Source organism: Centrocercus urophasianus, unplaced genomic scaffold, assembly GCF_019232065.1.
Source record: "Centrocercus urophasianus isolate 14NV4802_14NV808 unplaced genomic scaffold, USGS_Curo_1.0 seq_12, whole genome shotgun sequence".
NCBI lineage: Eukaryota > Metazoa > Chordata > Aves > Galliformes > Phasianidae > Centrocercus > Centrocercus urophasianus.
In genome coordinates this window covers 33974815-33990587 of record NW_024884364.1, presented here as the reverse complement: position 1 = coordinate 33990587, position 15773 = coordinate 33974815, and the positions used below count along the sequence as shown (strand labels likewise).

Below are 15773 nucleotides of genomic sequence, written 5' to 3'. Positions count from 1 at the left end.
CAGTCTTGCCTAATACTGGAGTTTCTTTGTCTTCATGGACAAAATATTTGGCGTTCCCAGGGCGACTCGAAGACCAAAACCAAACAAATATTAATGCAGTGATCATTTTTTGTGACCAACACTGAAGCATGCATTTGCAGCACAGAGCTTTGTGCCATGTGTCACAGGGGTGACAGGAGGGTGCAGAGGTGGCCCAGCTGGAAGGAGGCTCACAGCAAACACACCAAACACCGGCACTGAGATGGAGCCAGATGCCAAATGTGTTGAATGGGAACTGTGGCTTTCAAACATCTACAGCTACAACACCTTTATCAAAGTGCTTTCAAAGCCAACTTAGATCTTCCACCTTCTAAGCATGATCATGTGCCACCTCAAATATTGCTTACGGTCATTTACTAATTAGACCTCTAAGATCATCAGTCCAACCCTTCCAAGAATAAACCTAATCTCTCTTGAAAGTCATTTTGAAACGTCATTTGGCAGCCGAGCCCCAGCAACCAGGACAGCTTTCCATCGGCTGGCAAGATTGCACAACCTGTCCCAACTCCACCCGGACGGGGCTCCCCCCGCTCCCTTCCCACCTCCAACTCCAGCCCCGAAGCGGCGGGGAGGGCAATGCCCCGAGCCTTGGGCTGGCCTCAGCCAGTCCCAGCCCCGCGGCAGGCGGAAATCCCCGGCGGAGGAGGGGAAAGCGGAATGGCCTGACCCGGGCTATCCGGCAAGGCATAGCGCGGCTCAGCCAGCTGCAGCGATGAGGCGGCGCGGGTGAGTAAGAGGGAGAGCGGGCGGCCGGGGGCGGGAACCTCGCAGGGGTCCTCAGCAAAGCGAGAGTGACTGAGGGGCTCGGGGGATTGGGAAGCCGGGTTATCTCCGAGCCGCTCCGCAACCCGATGGAGAGAGCGGTGTGTGGGCTGTCAGCCCATCGCGTGCCCGAGCTGCATTGAGTTTTTTACGGAGCGATGAATGGGAGAGGGGCCAGTGGCTTCGATGGCATGGATTGGTGCTGTCTGAACAGTGGGAGAGCAGCAAAGCGTCACAGACAGTCCGTATATCAACGAGAGCAAGAGGAAAAGAGATTTTGCTGCAACAGAGGGGATAAAGCTGTGAAGCATACATATGGAAAAAAAGCCCAAAGTCATTATTGCAAGCATGAGATCAGCTTTTATCGGGCTATTTTGTACCAGAACAGCACTGTCTTTTGACTACTGAATAAGTAGCTCATGAAAAAGCTGAGATGCTGGTAGAAAGAGTTAACTCACTGAGCAAGAATGCTTGAAAGAGGAAGTACAACTTTCTCCCATTTCGCATGATATTTAAAAAAGAGTAGTAAAAGAAGAAGGTGTGGGGAAAAAAGGAGAAAACTCCTACACTACTCCTACACTATCCTTAAAACAATAATAATTTTTTAAAAAGAGTGATGCTAAGGGGTTAGTGTGTTGAACACATGAGCTGCACATACACACAGTGCAAAGAGAGATTTCACTGCTCTCTGCAGGCAAGAACGCCTCCCCGTTCCAGCAGAAGCTTGGCATTAAGGGGAAGACTTGGGCTGAGACAGCCCACACAGCCACAGCTGCAAAGTCCTCAGAGAATGAGCATCCGTAGGTCTGTCCAACAGTATATGCGGCATAATCTACTGAAACAACAAATGAGATTTACTCGTATGTATTACAAAGTGGACTCTGGCTGATTAACTAAGAATTCATTGATATCTGCAAATGCCTCCTATGGGAAACTCCCTGCGGAGTCCCACAACAAGCGATCCATTGTCGTTTTCCATTTAATGCAAATGACTTGCTACATCCAGAATTTCTAACTTGGGTGGGGAACAGCAAAACAAATACAACCCAGGATTAAGAAATATATTCAGGTGAGCTTTGAGGCAGACATTTACAAGCTTGGCACAAGATACACAGATACTTCTGCAGAGGGTGAATACAGCAAAAATATAGTGTGAAACCACACACACCCAAAGTTGCTGCCAGGAATGCAAGCGAAGCTGCCTCTGTGCAGTTTTTAGTTATACACACGTGGGATACTTGCACTTCTGGCTGACTGCAGATTTGCTAAACTGAGTGCTACACTTCCACCTTTCTCAAAGCCTTATAAGGAGAGCATGAGATTACTCAGGCTTTATAGGTATGTGAAACTGGGTTTTCTTTTATCAACTATCAGGTGCAACTCTGCTGGGGAGGTCCCTCATTGTTTACTTCTCCAAAGGAATAGCACACACCAAGCGCTTTCCATCAAAACCTTTGAATGACTCCACATTATCACTGTTTCCTGTTTACATGTTTTATTGAGGGCAGAAAACACACTGCTGCTTACAGGGTCATAACTCCCAACAACAGGATGCAAGGCTCTGACCCAAAACTCAGCCTGCACAGCTGCTCACCTTCCAGCGACCGGGGTACAGCCCAGGGATAGGGGGGCTTCCTGTCCATCTGGGTGGTTTGCCTTCAGCAGATAAGATGGGCATAACATCAGCTGTTCTGCTCTGGATTCCAGTATCAGTGCATTTTGCTTCTATTTGTGGCTTCAGCCACCCACCCCTGGTTGTGTTGTTTGCAAGAAGTTTGGCAGCTGTCAAAAATGCAAATACTTTAAGGGGAATTTGCATAATTGTCATTGTTACTTTATTTATCTACTTCTACACTCCTGAAACAATCAATATTATGCTTATCGTTTGTGTAAACAATCCAGAAACTAACACCTATTTTGTAACATTTCTGTTTTCTTTTTCTTTTAGTTACGGATTTCTGTTACTGTTCCTTCACATCCTGAAAGCTGGTAAGTTGAGAACCCTTCAGTTAAAATGAATTTGCCCTCTTCAAAGTTCTTGGCCAATTAGGCGAATTACAATTTAAACACCTGCATGTTTTCAGCAAACTCATGAGAATTCCTCAATGAGATGTTCCTGTGGTACACATCAGGGAATGAAGATCAGTTTCTGCCTGTTTCCATATACAGACTAGCAAGGAACTAGCAGTTCCTACAGACTAGCAGTTTTACTCAAATTGCTCTGTTTGCTTCACAGACATCCCCACTTATTTATGTCTAAGCACCAATAGAAGTCCTTAGAAGTGGATGTTGATAACCAATCTCATGTGCTTACATCAAGTCAGTGCTCATAATATGCCTTAATTATCCATTACTGTGTCGAGTGCCCAGAATTAGCATATCATCTACTACACTTCTAAACTTCACTTTCAGAATAAAGATAAGGTTAAAGGACGTCACCTGGTGATATTTAAATATTTCTAGAGATGCCTCTCCCTTCTTCCTTAACGACTAGGAAGCATGTAATATCATCAAGGAAACTTCGTGTCCCCCAAAACAGGACAAACTGTAGCAGTTTGTCTCAGTGAATGCTGGCTGACCCATCCTATAGAAGACCAGTAAAGGAGGTGCCTCCAGGCAATGCTTTTTGCAGCATCACTTTTCCCACTGCTTCAAGGAGTTTCCCCAGGTCTGAGAAACATCCCTGCTGCTATTCAACCCTGCTGCTTCTCCCTGTGCCCAGGAAAGGTCATGGGCCTGGAAGCAGACACAGCTTTCCTCCCCGCACTGTTTTTAAGCCAGATGCCCAACCCTTCAGAAGTGGGTGAGCTCATTCTGAAACCACTTACCAGAAGAAGAGGCTTCATCTATCCTACTAGAGGCCTGGAAAAGTGCACTGAGAACCAAATATGGTACTGCCCTATCTCAGGTGGCTCTCAGGGGCTGTAAGTGTCTAATGGATGTGTCACTAGCTGTATATGGTCATGGTAGTTTATTTGTTCAGAGGGTGACGCCTGCAGGTAATAAAAAACGTTAACAGTACAGATATGCCCGCTTTGAGACACACCTGGTTGTTTGTTGGTTTTTTTTTTTCACCTGCCTTTTTTATTTTGTTCTAAAAATAGCAGTAGCACTCTCTTATCTGTATTTCCAGTCCTTATGATTTCCCTACAGCATTTTTCTTACTCAAACAAAGTGACTATTGATGCACTTGGATTTGAGTATGTGTCTGCAGCCAGTTTAGTCTGACTGTCCTCCAGCCATGGGGCTGGGAACAATTAGACTAGTTGACCGTGGAGGAATAAATAAGCAGAATGCTTTATACTGTAAAAGGTCCCTTTGGAAAATACATAGGCAAATAGACACATAGAATTAGCCACTGTTGAAGAGGAGCAGGTCAAGAAGGACCAACTGAAGTGAGCATCATCACTTGTTAGAATACAAATACTGGAGACAGTGAATCATTAAATCATTAATGTTGGAAAAGACCACTAAGATTGTCTAGTCCTCTCATCTGTCTGCTGCCACTGTGCCCACTGCCCACGTCCCTCAGTGCCACATCCACACAGCTCTTGAACACCTCCAGGGATGGTGACTCCACCACCTCCCTGGGCAGCCTGTGCCACTGCATCACCAATCTTTCAGAGAAGAAATATTTCCTAATATCCAACCTGAGCCTACCCTGGTACAATACAAGGCCATTCCCTTTTGAGTTCAATTGTGGTAGAATGTACGTTAAAAAAAAAAAAAGAAAGAAAGAAAAAAACTTTTTTTCATGCAAATTCCCCTTATTCTCCCTCTTTTTATTTTTGCAGTTGCTGCGCTGGAGAAGATCGTCAGTAAACCTGGGGACAACGTTACACTGAGTTGCATTTATCCAGGAAGAGAATTCAGCTTAGACAGTCTGCGAGTATACTGGCAAATAGCTGATGATGAAGATACAGAGCCATGTTCAGTAGTGCATGCACTGATCTCTGGTCAAGACAATGAAAGTCTGCAATGCAGTCAGTTTAAAAACAGGACTCAGTTATTATGGGATAAACTAGGAGATGGCAATTTTTCTCTGCTACTATTTAATGTCAGACAGAGCGATGAACATACATACCGATGTGTAGTGATGCAGACAATTGAATATACCAGAGTGATTCACCAGGAGCAAGTGGTTCTAAGCCTAGCAGGTAAGAACTGTTACTGCTTGCATGCGTTTGCCCAAATTCTAATTCTAGTGGTTTTAGTTAGTGCCATTTTCATAGTGTCTTTAAGCACGTACTAATGTTGGAAACGTATCTTTTGTGGGTCCCTTCCACCTTGGGATATTCTATTTTCTACTTCAATACTTTGCAGGAATGAAATTTACTTATTTTAAATGTTACAGATAGAGAATCTACAGTTGTAACAACCATTTATCCAGTGTTGTTCGCTTGTTGCTTCTCAACTTGTCATTAATGTACCATACAGTCATTATTCTGAAATTGATGAATATGTCATCAATATGCACTAACAGATAATTGGGTCACAGTAGTTTAGAAACTTGCTTTCATCCTTTGAAATTGGCATTAGCTTTCTGCCCTCCCAGCAGTTCTCACAGTACTTTGGCTTATGTACCAAGCCCGACAAATGTTTTCCTTTCAAGTTGTGAGGGTCTCATGTAACCCAGAGCTCCTGATCCAGAATTCGTGTCAAGATTCTTTATTTCCAATACATCTCAAAGTTGTGACAGCCATTTCCTTTTCCCTTTCTCTCCAGCTAGTTACAGCCAACCAATACTCAGTGGGCCTATAAGAAACAGTTACAACACTGGAGAAGAGGTGACTTTCATCTGCAGATCTGACAATGGATACCCTGAACCAAATGTTTATTGGATAAATAGAACAGACAACACACGCCTGTCTCAGTCAGGTTTTAATATCACCCAACATCCCAACGGCACTTACAGTGTTTTGAGCACACTGAAGGTTAAAGCAACTTCTGATATGCAAATAGAGTGCTTCATAGAAAATAAAATACTGCAGGAAAACACATCAGCCAACTGTAAGTTCTTCTGTCACAATTCCTGTTTTCTAAATAGCTGATATATCAATCAGCATGGCTCTGTCTGTAAAGATGCACTAACAAGGGCATAAAAAAAATTCAGTAGTTCCAAAAAAAACACTAAGAAAGCTCAGTTTTTCCCTATCTTCTTAGCTATAGAATTTATTCTTCAAAAATAAACCTAGCACCCCATTGAGTATGTCCTGACGATAGTACTGAGTAGCTCTATTTTTCAAGGCAGTCACTAGACTCTACCTTTGGGTTCCTTGCATTAGATTACTATTCAAATGTTACCATGCAGTTGATCTGCAATACCTGAACTCTCTGTCTGATGGCTTTGTAGCACTCATATTTGCTTTGTGCTTTGTCTAGTTTTGAAGTTCTGCTTTCAGTCTCCAAAACTCAACTCAATGCACTGCTTAAAGGAGGCCTGTAGCTAACAGTTACCATTATCCCAATAGAACAACACTTCTAATATCACAAGTGCAATAGGCTATTTACAGCTGATGTTAGCAACCAATAGGAGGAACACAAGTATTTAGGCACTATTTTTCACAAAATTTGAAAACTATTAAAAAACAAAAGCTCTAAAAAGGTTACAGCCACAAGGCCAGTAGTGAATGTCACAGTCCCTGAGTAGCTATGCTATGGAGATAAACTATTTGCAGTGGTAGAACTTCTCCTGATTTGGCTGTTCAATCTCCTTGCAGTTCTTAGTTCTGGCTCCCACCACCTTCTTTCCCAGCTCTAGCATGCCGTATCCTGAGATTGGCAGGAAGGAAGAATGAAAATGAAAGCGTGCAATATGATGACAATGGGGGGATGAAGTGGCACTGTATGATTATATTAACAAGTTGTCTAAGATAGAGATGGGCCTTGCTCAAAAGGAATACCTTCACAACCACAGTGAGAAGAATAACACAAATAATTAGTCCCTCAGGATTTTTGTGTGTGTGTGTGTGTAAGACATAGTCACATTGTTGCCTGATATGAATGAGCAAATTTACAGCTTATTGCATCCTCTTTCTATTTTATTCTAGACACAGACAAATCTAGACAAATCAATGATTCCAGCACAGGAAGTCATAAAGACCCAGCAAAAAGCGGACAAGGTGCTCAAGCAGCTGCAGTTGTGTCAGTTGTTATTCTGATGGCTTTTCTGACTGTGTTAATCTGCTGGCTGCGGAGACGGAGATCCTCTCAACTAGTGTCATACACAGGTAATGAGGCCCTTTATTTGTGCGACTAAATCTCCAGGGAAGACCTGGGTCAAGTGGGGAAAAGCTCTTGCCCAGCTCCTGCAGAAGCTGGTAGAGGCCACGTTCTTCCTTCAAAAAGTTGAGCTGTGCAACTCTTTTCCAAAACATGGAGCAGTGGAGTTCAAGCCCAAAAATCTATCCTTCCTGAAACAATGACCTAGACTGTAAGGAAATAGAGTATGCAGCCCGTTTTGCTGTCCAGAGAGCATTTACCACCCTCCCCCTCAACTTTGTAACTGCTGTACAGATACTGTGGCAAAACTTGACAAATTGTTTTAAATGCTGATTCCTCACACCCAGATAACAAGGACCACTGATTATATCAATACCCATGATAAAAGGGTTGTTCCCTGCTTTGCTAGGCATCATATCCTTGAAAGTCTTTTGCTTAGCTACACAGACAGGTAATTTACTTTATGTCTATGAACTTGAGCCTGCACACAGCCAATTAAAACAAACAAACAAATAAATACTAAGCACTCATTTCCAAGGAAAAACAGGGTTCAGACTTCCAACATTTTCATAATCAAGATGACAGCGTGTTTTACAATTCACTATATATAGCAGGGGTTAAAAAAAAAAAAATTGAAAAATCCAAGACATTTGGAAAAACAAGCTCAGCACAGCCAACTAGTGAGTGCACAAAGGGCATGAAATATTTGCCTATTAATTTGGTAATTTTTGGTGAAACAAATGACCGTTAACAGTCTTTTCAGAACAGACACAAAATGCTGTGGTTCTACCAAAGCTTGTAATATTTGAAACAATAGAAAGCATAGTCTGCATTAGCAGATGCAGTGAAAGCACCAATTGATAGTATCCAGCAGAAGCAAAATAACCCTTAAAAAGAAAAATGTCAAGAACTAATGTTGTAGTCGTGCAAACTGGATCAATGGTCAGTTGTTTTGCAGGCCCATCATGCGGTCACAATCTGATTCACAAAAGCTGTGTTTGCTAAATATCAACAGACACTGCACTGTTTCCCACAGAGGGTCATGTAGAAAGAAGGATTACTTATATCTCTTCAGATAAGAAACAATTTCTTCTTCATTCCTATGTGTTGCATTAGCATAAATCCTAGCAGTTTGTTAAACATCAACCTTTCCTCCTCTGACTTATACCAGGCCCTACACAATTAGGTTTCTGGGCTTACCCGTACCTAGAAAAACCCTGACATAAATAAAAGTAAATATTTATTTTATATTGAAAGCTGCTATAGCAAAATTTGTTTAATAAAAACAAAATGAAGACACTTTGTAAACACTGTATTTTCCTTGGCATAACTCTGTACTGTTTGTGGAAGAGGAGGTGGGACAGCAGCTTTTATATTTTCTTACTATCAGAATCTGTCACACCTCCAAGGGCAATTTTCTGCCAACAAAGCTGTGGAAGACATTGAAGGGAGAGGGTGCTAAGCCTTTTGATCATCCCAATTTGGAGACAACTTAGACCAAAACCAGAGAAATGATCATTGATGAAAAAAATCGGTTGTCATTGCCGTTTCCCCTCTAAACAATAACATACAGACAAAATAACAATCTTCTTTGGAGAGTCTTTACAGAGGACAATTTATTTATTGTCCTAACCCCACGGTCAACATGCTTTCAGGCACAATGAATTTAAACAAAGAAGATTTAAAATGCATGTTAGGAAAACAGCTTCCCTAAGGGAAATAGTTGAGCACTGCAACAGGCTACCAAGTCTCCATCAGCACCAGCATGCTGTTGGCCTTTTTTTTTCTTTTTTTTTCTTTAAACAACAAAGAAAACATGATAAATATCCTAGAAGTACCTGGTGCATCATTGGGGCAAGAAGGTTGTCTCTTGGAGAAATTCCATCACAATTCAACTGTCACCAGAGATTTTCAAGCACACTGTGTGATAGGGAGTAAGGCACTACAGAGGTTGCACCCACCAGGAAGCTCTGCCATGGCATTCTGCTTTTCAACGCTGGTATGTTTCTGCTACTGGTGATTTGACTATGAAGATCAGATTGCTTTGGGAGGTGGAATCCTGAATACTGCAAGAACAAGAATCATCTACTGAGACTAGCTGCTATTAGAAAGAAAAAGATTTTGGAAATGGGAGGAAGATGCAAAGAAGCCTAACTTCATCTCCATAGGATTTAGTCTCTCCAGCTGTGCATTGTAGTTGGTGGGGCAAGATGTTTCACTCAGGAGAAATTCAGACCTGGATCCAAAACTGCTGTTCTGACTGCTGTCCAGAGAGATCCCTCCACTGCCTGTAGAGCTGCCTTAGGAAGCTAGTTTCTTTTGACTACATATAGGCTACATATAGTGCATCTGATTTTTGGATGGTCCTGGGTGGAACCAAGAGTAGGACTTGATGATTCTTCTGGGTTCCTACCAACTAGGGATATTCTATGATCTCTTTATCTGAGATTATCTTAAAAGAAACCAAAAATGCCACTGACATCCCTTTCTTTCTTTTCAGCTCATTCCACCAATTATAAAGGAAAAATAACACTAGGAGATGATTATTTATGTGGGCTTTTGTTGTTGTTGTTTATTTATCTTTTTTTTTTTCTTCTAAAAATCAGTAATTTTGTTTTTACAGCACCTATCTAATAGGAATGTCTGCCAACAACTTAGGCAGCTGGAGGTGCATCAAGAGGAGCATCACCCCTTGTCCCAGCAGCAACATTGCTTGTAATACAAGCGACAGGTTTCTGCAGAGTGTGCCAAGATTGATGGCAAAAAGCTTCTTCAACAGAAGAAAAACCAAAATCCATTGGATTCCTGTTCTGACCAGGAGCTGTGTCTCAACACCTGCTAACTTCTTCAGTTGGTTTTCAGTGATAGCTGCCAGTGTTTTGAGCTCTTATGCTGGGGAAGAGCAGTGAGCCTCGCACTTAGCTACTCTGTTCTAGAGTCTCTCGCCATCACCACTGAGGAATTTGTTTTGAGTACAAGTAGCCATGTTTCAGGAGCATGGGAAATTCTGTTTCCTTCTCCTTACGCTGACAGTGAATGTGAAAAGGCAGCTAAAAATGAGGAAGAAAAGAAAACTGAAGGACTTTCTACGAAGGGAGATTTGTAACTTTTTCCACCTTTCTCTATCTACAGTACATTCTGTCGTTGGTTTCACCAGCTACATGTTGTTACGTACAGAATGAGCTAGACTATATTCACCTGATCCCAATAAAATAGGTTTTGCCGTGGCTGGGTTAAGCACTGAATGTGTAAACAAAAATAAATCTCCTTTAAAGGCACTTGATATTAAAATTGTATTCTTTACTGAATATTCTACCAAAAAGAAGACTTCAACTTGCTACAGAAGCTGGTGCTTACTGTGGAAAACAGATTAAAAACAGTGCTCTGATATAGGGTTACCTCAACATATCTCTGCCTGGATGAAACGAGAAATCCATATTCAGGCTCTGTTCAATTCAGCTTGTCTTTATTTAAGGCCAGCAGCACCCAGGGAGAGTTTCGAACTGATTTTTTTTTTTTTTTTTTTTTTTTTAATGCTTCTTGTCTCATCCTTTCACCAAAGAAAAAGGAGTGCAAAGCAATCAATATGTTAACCATGAATGTTCTTGTCATATTGATGGCTAAAGGAAAGAAAGGGAAGAAAAGTGAAGAACAGCATTTTCTTCCACATGCCATTGCCCGTGCCTTACTTGTTCAGCTCCGACTGAGCTGGAGCAAATAGATGAAGAGAGCAAACAGTAAGTGTGACTGATAGCCTAAAATTTTGGAGGAGAATAAATCAATATTAGTCCTCCTCTGTTGGGGTGGGTGGTGGTAATGATTTTAATACTGAGTCCAGGAAAAACTCCCGCAGCAGTTGCTAGACTAAAATTCTACTATTTCTGCAGTCACAGCCTGGTTTGTCCTAGCTCCATATAGAGAAGGCTGTCCAGCGTCAACCACAGGTTAGGAAGTTTCTGTTTGTTTGTTTTAAATCAAGATCAGCTTTCAAATCCTAATGAAGAAAAAAAAAAATTACCTTTTTCTCTCTTTGTGCAAAACCCATTTGGTGACACCTTCTGTTGAAACAATACCCCTATGTGGGCTCAGAGTTGGCTAACTGCACTGTCTGTATTAGGTAGGAGTCTCATGGGCTCAGCCTTTGTGACACTCAAGGGAAGGAAAAGTACAGCTCTCACTTGATGCAATCTGAGCTCACTCCCCGGTTTGAGTAGGATAGAAAAATTTTTTAAAAAGGTCCAAGCTATAACTAAATAATTGTTCATGTCTCCTGTCTGCAAGTAACTGTGTACGATAATGTTTTAAAGACATCTTGTCTATTCATGTTAGAAAAGCATTGTATATTTGTTAACTTTTAATGTCTGTTCTTTTATTGCTAAAAAAAAAAAAAAAGAAAGCTGTTCTTTTATTTATTAATTCCATTTTTGCCATATCTTTCATTCCTATTCACAACCATAACATACCCTACCAGGCAGGACATTTAGCTCACAATATGTTTCAGATTAAGTAGACTTACAGCATGTCATTAATCTTAAGCATCCACTTTTTGTCGCTCATCTCTTGTCCATTAATCTAAGTGTTTGAAATCTTCTGAGCCCATATTTAATCTTCAGGCAAAAATCTATTCAGTGTTTGCTGAAGACAGAATGCAAGCTCGCAAACACATTTGAAATGTGACTGCCACCTGCACAGATGTGAGGGGCAACCATTTCCTGGTGGTTCAGTGAGCCATTTTCTCACTCTCTATCCTGTGAAGTTGTTTTGGGTAACCTTTTTAGCGCCAACGTAACTGACAGAAGCCTTCTATAAAAACAATTTTCCTCCTTCGTTTTCTACCAGTACAAAAAAATCATAGTGCTTCAGAGATGTAAGGGGTGACCTAGCAATCACTCCACAGTATGCTGTTGAGAAAATTTAGATCAGAGAAGTTCTTACTTTTGGCTTTACTTCATGACACATAGTGAATACATCTAAGAACAACAGCTTGCTCTTGCAAAATCCATACTTTCAACTGGTTTAAGTTTCCAGCTGTTTTTGGAGGCAAGAAAATCCAAGATGACAGCTGTTTGTTACTTGGAAATTCTGTAATAACAGCTTGTCATCACATACTATGTTTATATTATAAATAAAAGCCTATTAATTCTTCTTTATGTTTCACTAAGTCTATCAACACAGTCAAGACAAGCTACAACAGAACGATGCTTCAGCTAAGGCACTATCAACTGAACTCCTCTAGGCATGCAAGTGGTCCTTTCCAAAGCCCTCAGATAAGAAGAGACTGACGAAACACAGAAGCTCTGCAAGCTTTTGCTACATCTTGTTCAAGGTGTAGAGCAAGTGGAGCAAAAGCTGTGCAGTAGCTCAAAAATAGCACAAAGCCTGGGCTGGCTGACACATCCTTTGCTCACCCACCTTAGGAGCCCCTAACAGAGCCAAGATACAATGATCACTCCCACTTCTAGAACCAAAACCCTCGCTTCACTGTCCCAAGCTGGTGTTGCACTTGAACATCAACATCATTTTATTTCCTTCCGTTAAAGGCATCAGCACACACGAATCCTACCTCCAAGAAACTTAAACACCTTGCACAGAAAAGCACCGCTTCTGTTGTGCTGTGGAAAGACTCGAAGAAATGGACTTTCACAGAAAAGCGAAAGGCTTTCACTGTGGGATGGCTGGTAAACCACAAATGGAAAGCCCCGAGAGAAAACATACATTGCTACTGAGCAACCTAAATCCATCCTTAGAGTAGTTAGATTTTTTATTTAAATCTTTTAATTTGTGTGAGCTGAAGACTGAAAAATATTTTCCTTTTTTCCATTTCAACAACTGTGTCTCTAGCCACTTTTACTCACTGCTCATATTACATCAGAAAACCTTAGTACAAACTGCTTTTGCAAAACGCCAAGATGATTCTTCTCATATCTATGGCTATTGATTAATTAAAAAGACATGAAAGAAGGGAGACAAAAAGTCTGAACTTCTTCCAGAGCACTGTAGCTGCCTTTAGAACAAGGCAAACTCAAAGCACTTTTATCAATTTATATTGGACACATCCTTAGACAGCCAGCTCAGATCAGTATGACAAAATATCAGCAACACTGGAATCACAGTCATTTTGGGTGGAACGGACCCCAAAGCCCACTCAACCCCCATCTCTGCCATGGGCAGGGCTGCCACTCACCACCAGGTTGCCCAAGGTTCCATCCAACCAGGCCTCGAGAGGCTCCATATTAGCAAATTACCAAAAGTTCTATTACAGACATTGTCTTCTTGAAGTGCTTCTTCACTTTCCGCATATACTCTGATGTTTCTGTGTACACCTGGCACTAGCTGCAGCTCAGGAAGTTGCTCTTTAATTAAAAATACATTAATGAATTCTCTTATCAAAATTATGAGGAAAATCCAGTCCTGTCATGGCTGCCAATCTTCTGAACCGGTCAAGAGATCTGGCCACTGGCCAGAAATTTATAGTCCCTTCTGGTGAAATTTACTGAGTCTTTCTGTACAAAGTGGCCAGGAGCCAGCACTCCAGGAAGGTCCCATAAACTCCTGACATCATCCCACACAACTGTTTAACTTCAGGATTTTGTTTGTGTTTAGTGGATTTAAATGTTCAGTCCATTCATGAGGCAGACCTGCCTGCTAAATTGCTGTTCATGCTCATGGAACAGCTTTATCCAGCTGAGAGCTGGAAGAATAAAGAGAGGGAAAAAATAGTGTTCATCTGCACCAGCCCAGTGAAACACGCAGTGTGGGAATGTTTACTTTTTTAGAACAAAGTAGGCCTTCAGCAGAGCTCTTATCAAGCATATATAATCTATCTGGCTGGAGTCATCAACCACAAGAACCATTAGGCACAAAGAAATCAAGCCAGTGCCTTTTGTGAATATTTTTGGCAAAGCAGCAACTGCTGACAAGATTCAGACAATGTGCTTTAACTTCATTTCTGAGCAATTCCTATCAAGACATAACATATCTGGATGGAAAATTTCTAAATGAACAAACATTCAAACAAACAGTTCCTCAGAAACAGAAAACTCGGCAAAAGAAAAGGTGATTGACCACTAAGCCCTGAGGCTATGTTTACTGCGTCAGCAGGCCTTCTGCCCTGTGAAGAGAGAGATCATTCATGTGTTACCTACTTTCCCTGGGAAGACCCAATTGACCCAGTTTTTGCAATAAAACTTGCATGTCCCCATGCTGAACTCCTAGTAGCCCCACAGAATCCTAGGCATAGAGTTGTGCCCCTACCCACATGCTTCTCAAAAGCCTTTGGGGGTAGCCAGGGAAGGAAGGAATTTCATTTTTTATTTTTTAATAGTCTCTGAGCAGGAGGAGATCACTGAGAATGAGAGGCAATGGTCTCAAAGTGCACCAGAGGGGATTTCATTAGGATATTAGCAAAAAATTCTTCTCAGAAAGAACAGTGAGGCATAGGCTGCTCAGGGAAGTGGTGGAGTCACCGTCCTTGGAGGTGTTCGAGAGCCGTGTGGATGTAGCACTGATGGACACGGGCAGTGGGCATGGTGTGATGGACTAATGGTTGGACTGGGTGATTTTAGAGGTCTTTTTCAGCCTTCTATGGCTGTGCATCCAGACAGATCCCAGGCAGGAATTTTGTTGTGAAGCTGGAAATGGATCCTTATCCCCTCTTAGGAAGGTCTAGCTTTAAAGCCCAGCACACTTATGCATTGCCTACGATATTTTACACAGTGTAATGAAGTCATAATCACTGCACACATAGATGCCGGGAAGGGATAAATCAGTCAGCTTGTAGAAAACAAATAACCATAACATTTATCTATTGGCTGGAAACTCCATGCAAGCAGTTAGCATAACTACTTTTGTGCAAGAACAGGATAAAAATAGGAAAAAAAAAAAAAAAAAAGGAATAGTTAAGGACCTTCAGAGATCAAACCCAGCCTGATCACTTTGGGGCTAACCAAGACTTAAAGCATATTTTTAAGGCATTACTCAGATCCCTTGAAAACTGACTTCATGGGGCATCAACCACCCTGGTAGGAAGCCTGTTCCAGTGTTTGATCGCCTTCAGGGAAAAGATGTTTTTCCCTGGTTCAGTCTGATTCTTCTCTGGTGCAGTTCATTGCCATTTTCATGTGTTGTACCACGCTTGCAAGGAAAGGGTAAAGTCTCACCTTTCACTTTGCTTCCCTTCCTAAGGGAGCTGCAAAAAGCAATGAGGCCTCCTTTTCTCCAGATGGGACACCTCAGCCTGTCCTCAAGAGAAATAAGCCTTTCTTACCGGTCCTGCTGCCCTTCTCTGGAAGGGTTCACGGACCTTAACAATATGCAAAGTGAGGCCACATCAGTGCTAAACACAGTGGGATAATTACCTCTCTTGACTGGCAGGTATGTTGATGCCCTCCAGCCAGCACTTAACATTATTTTCTGTATTCCTAGTTTGTGAGATACACTTTCCCCCTCAGAATCCTATTTTCAACTTCATTTCCTTTTGACTTACACATATGATCTAAAACCAAAGCCTTTTAGAACATTCATACGATGATGATTACATAATCAATGATGGTGATTAGAGCTGAGGCACAATCCTACACCAAGTAGTATGGAAATATTGTAATTTGCTACTTTTGCACTTTGTAGATACGTAAATTAATGCTCCATATACACACATTTAAATTTCTGTGATTAAATAAACTTATATTGCATTTGATTCCATTATACGCTAACACATGTACCTCTGAGTAAAATGTTCCTTGCAGTGTCGA

At 41.6% G+C, this 15773-nt stretch overlaps 1 protein-coding gene across 1 annotated transcript; it reads left to right on the top strand.

The window, feature by feature from the left end:
• Positions 1 to 660: 660 nt before the first annotated feature.
• ICOSLG (inducible T cell costimulator ligand) lies at positions 661 to 10306 on the top strand. Its single transcript, XM_042810673.1, has 6 exons — positions 661 to 765; positions 2750 to 2790; positions 4596 to 4958; positions 5527 to 5811; positions 6852 to 7031; positions 9647 to 10306. The coding sequence occupies exons 1-6, from the start codon at positions 752 to 754 to the stop codon at positions 9655 to 9657; spliced, it is 894 nt and encodes a 297-aa protein (XP_042666607.1). The 5' UTR covers positions 661 to 751; the 3' UTR covers positions 9658 to 10306.
• Positions 10307 to 15773: the final 5467 nt, after the last annotated feature.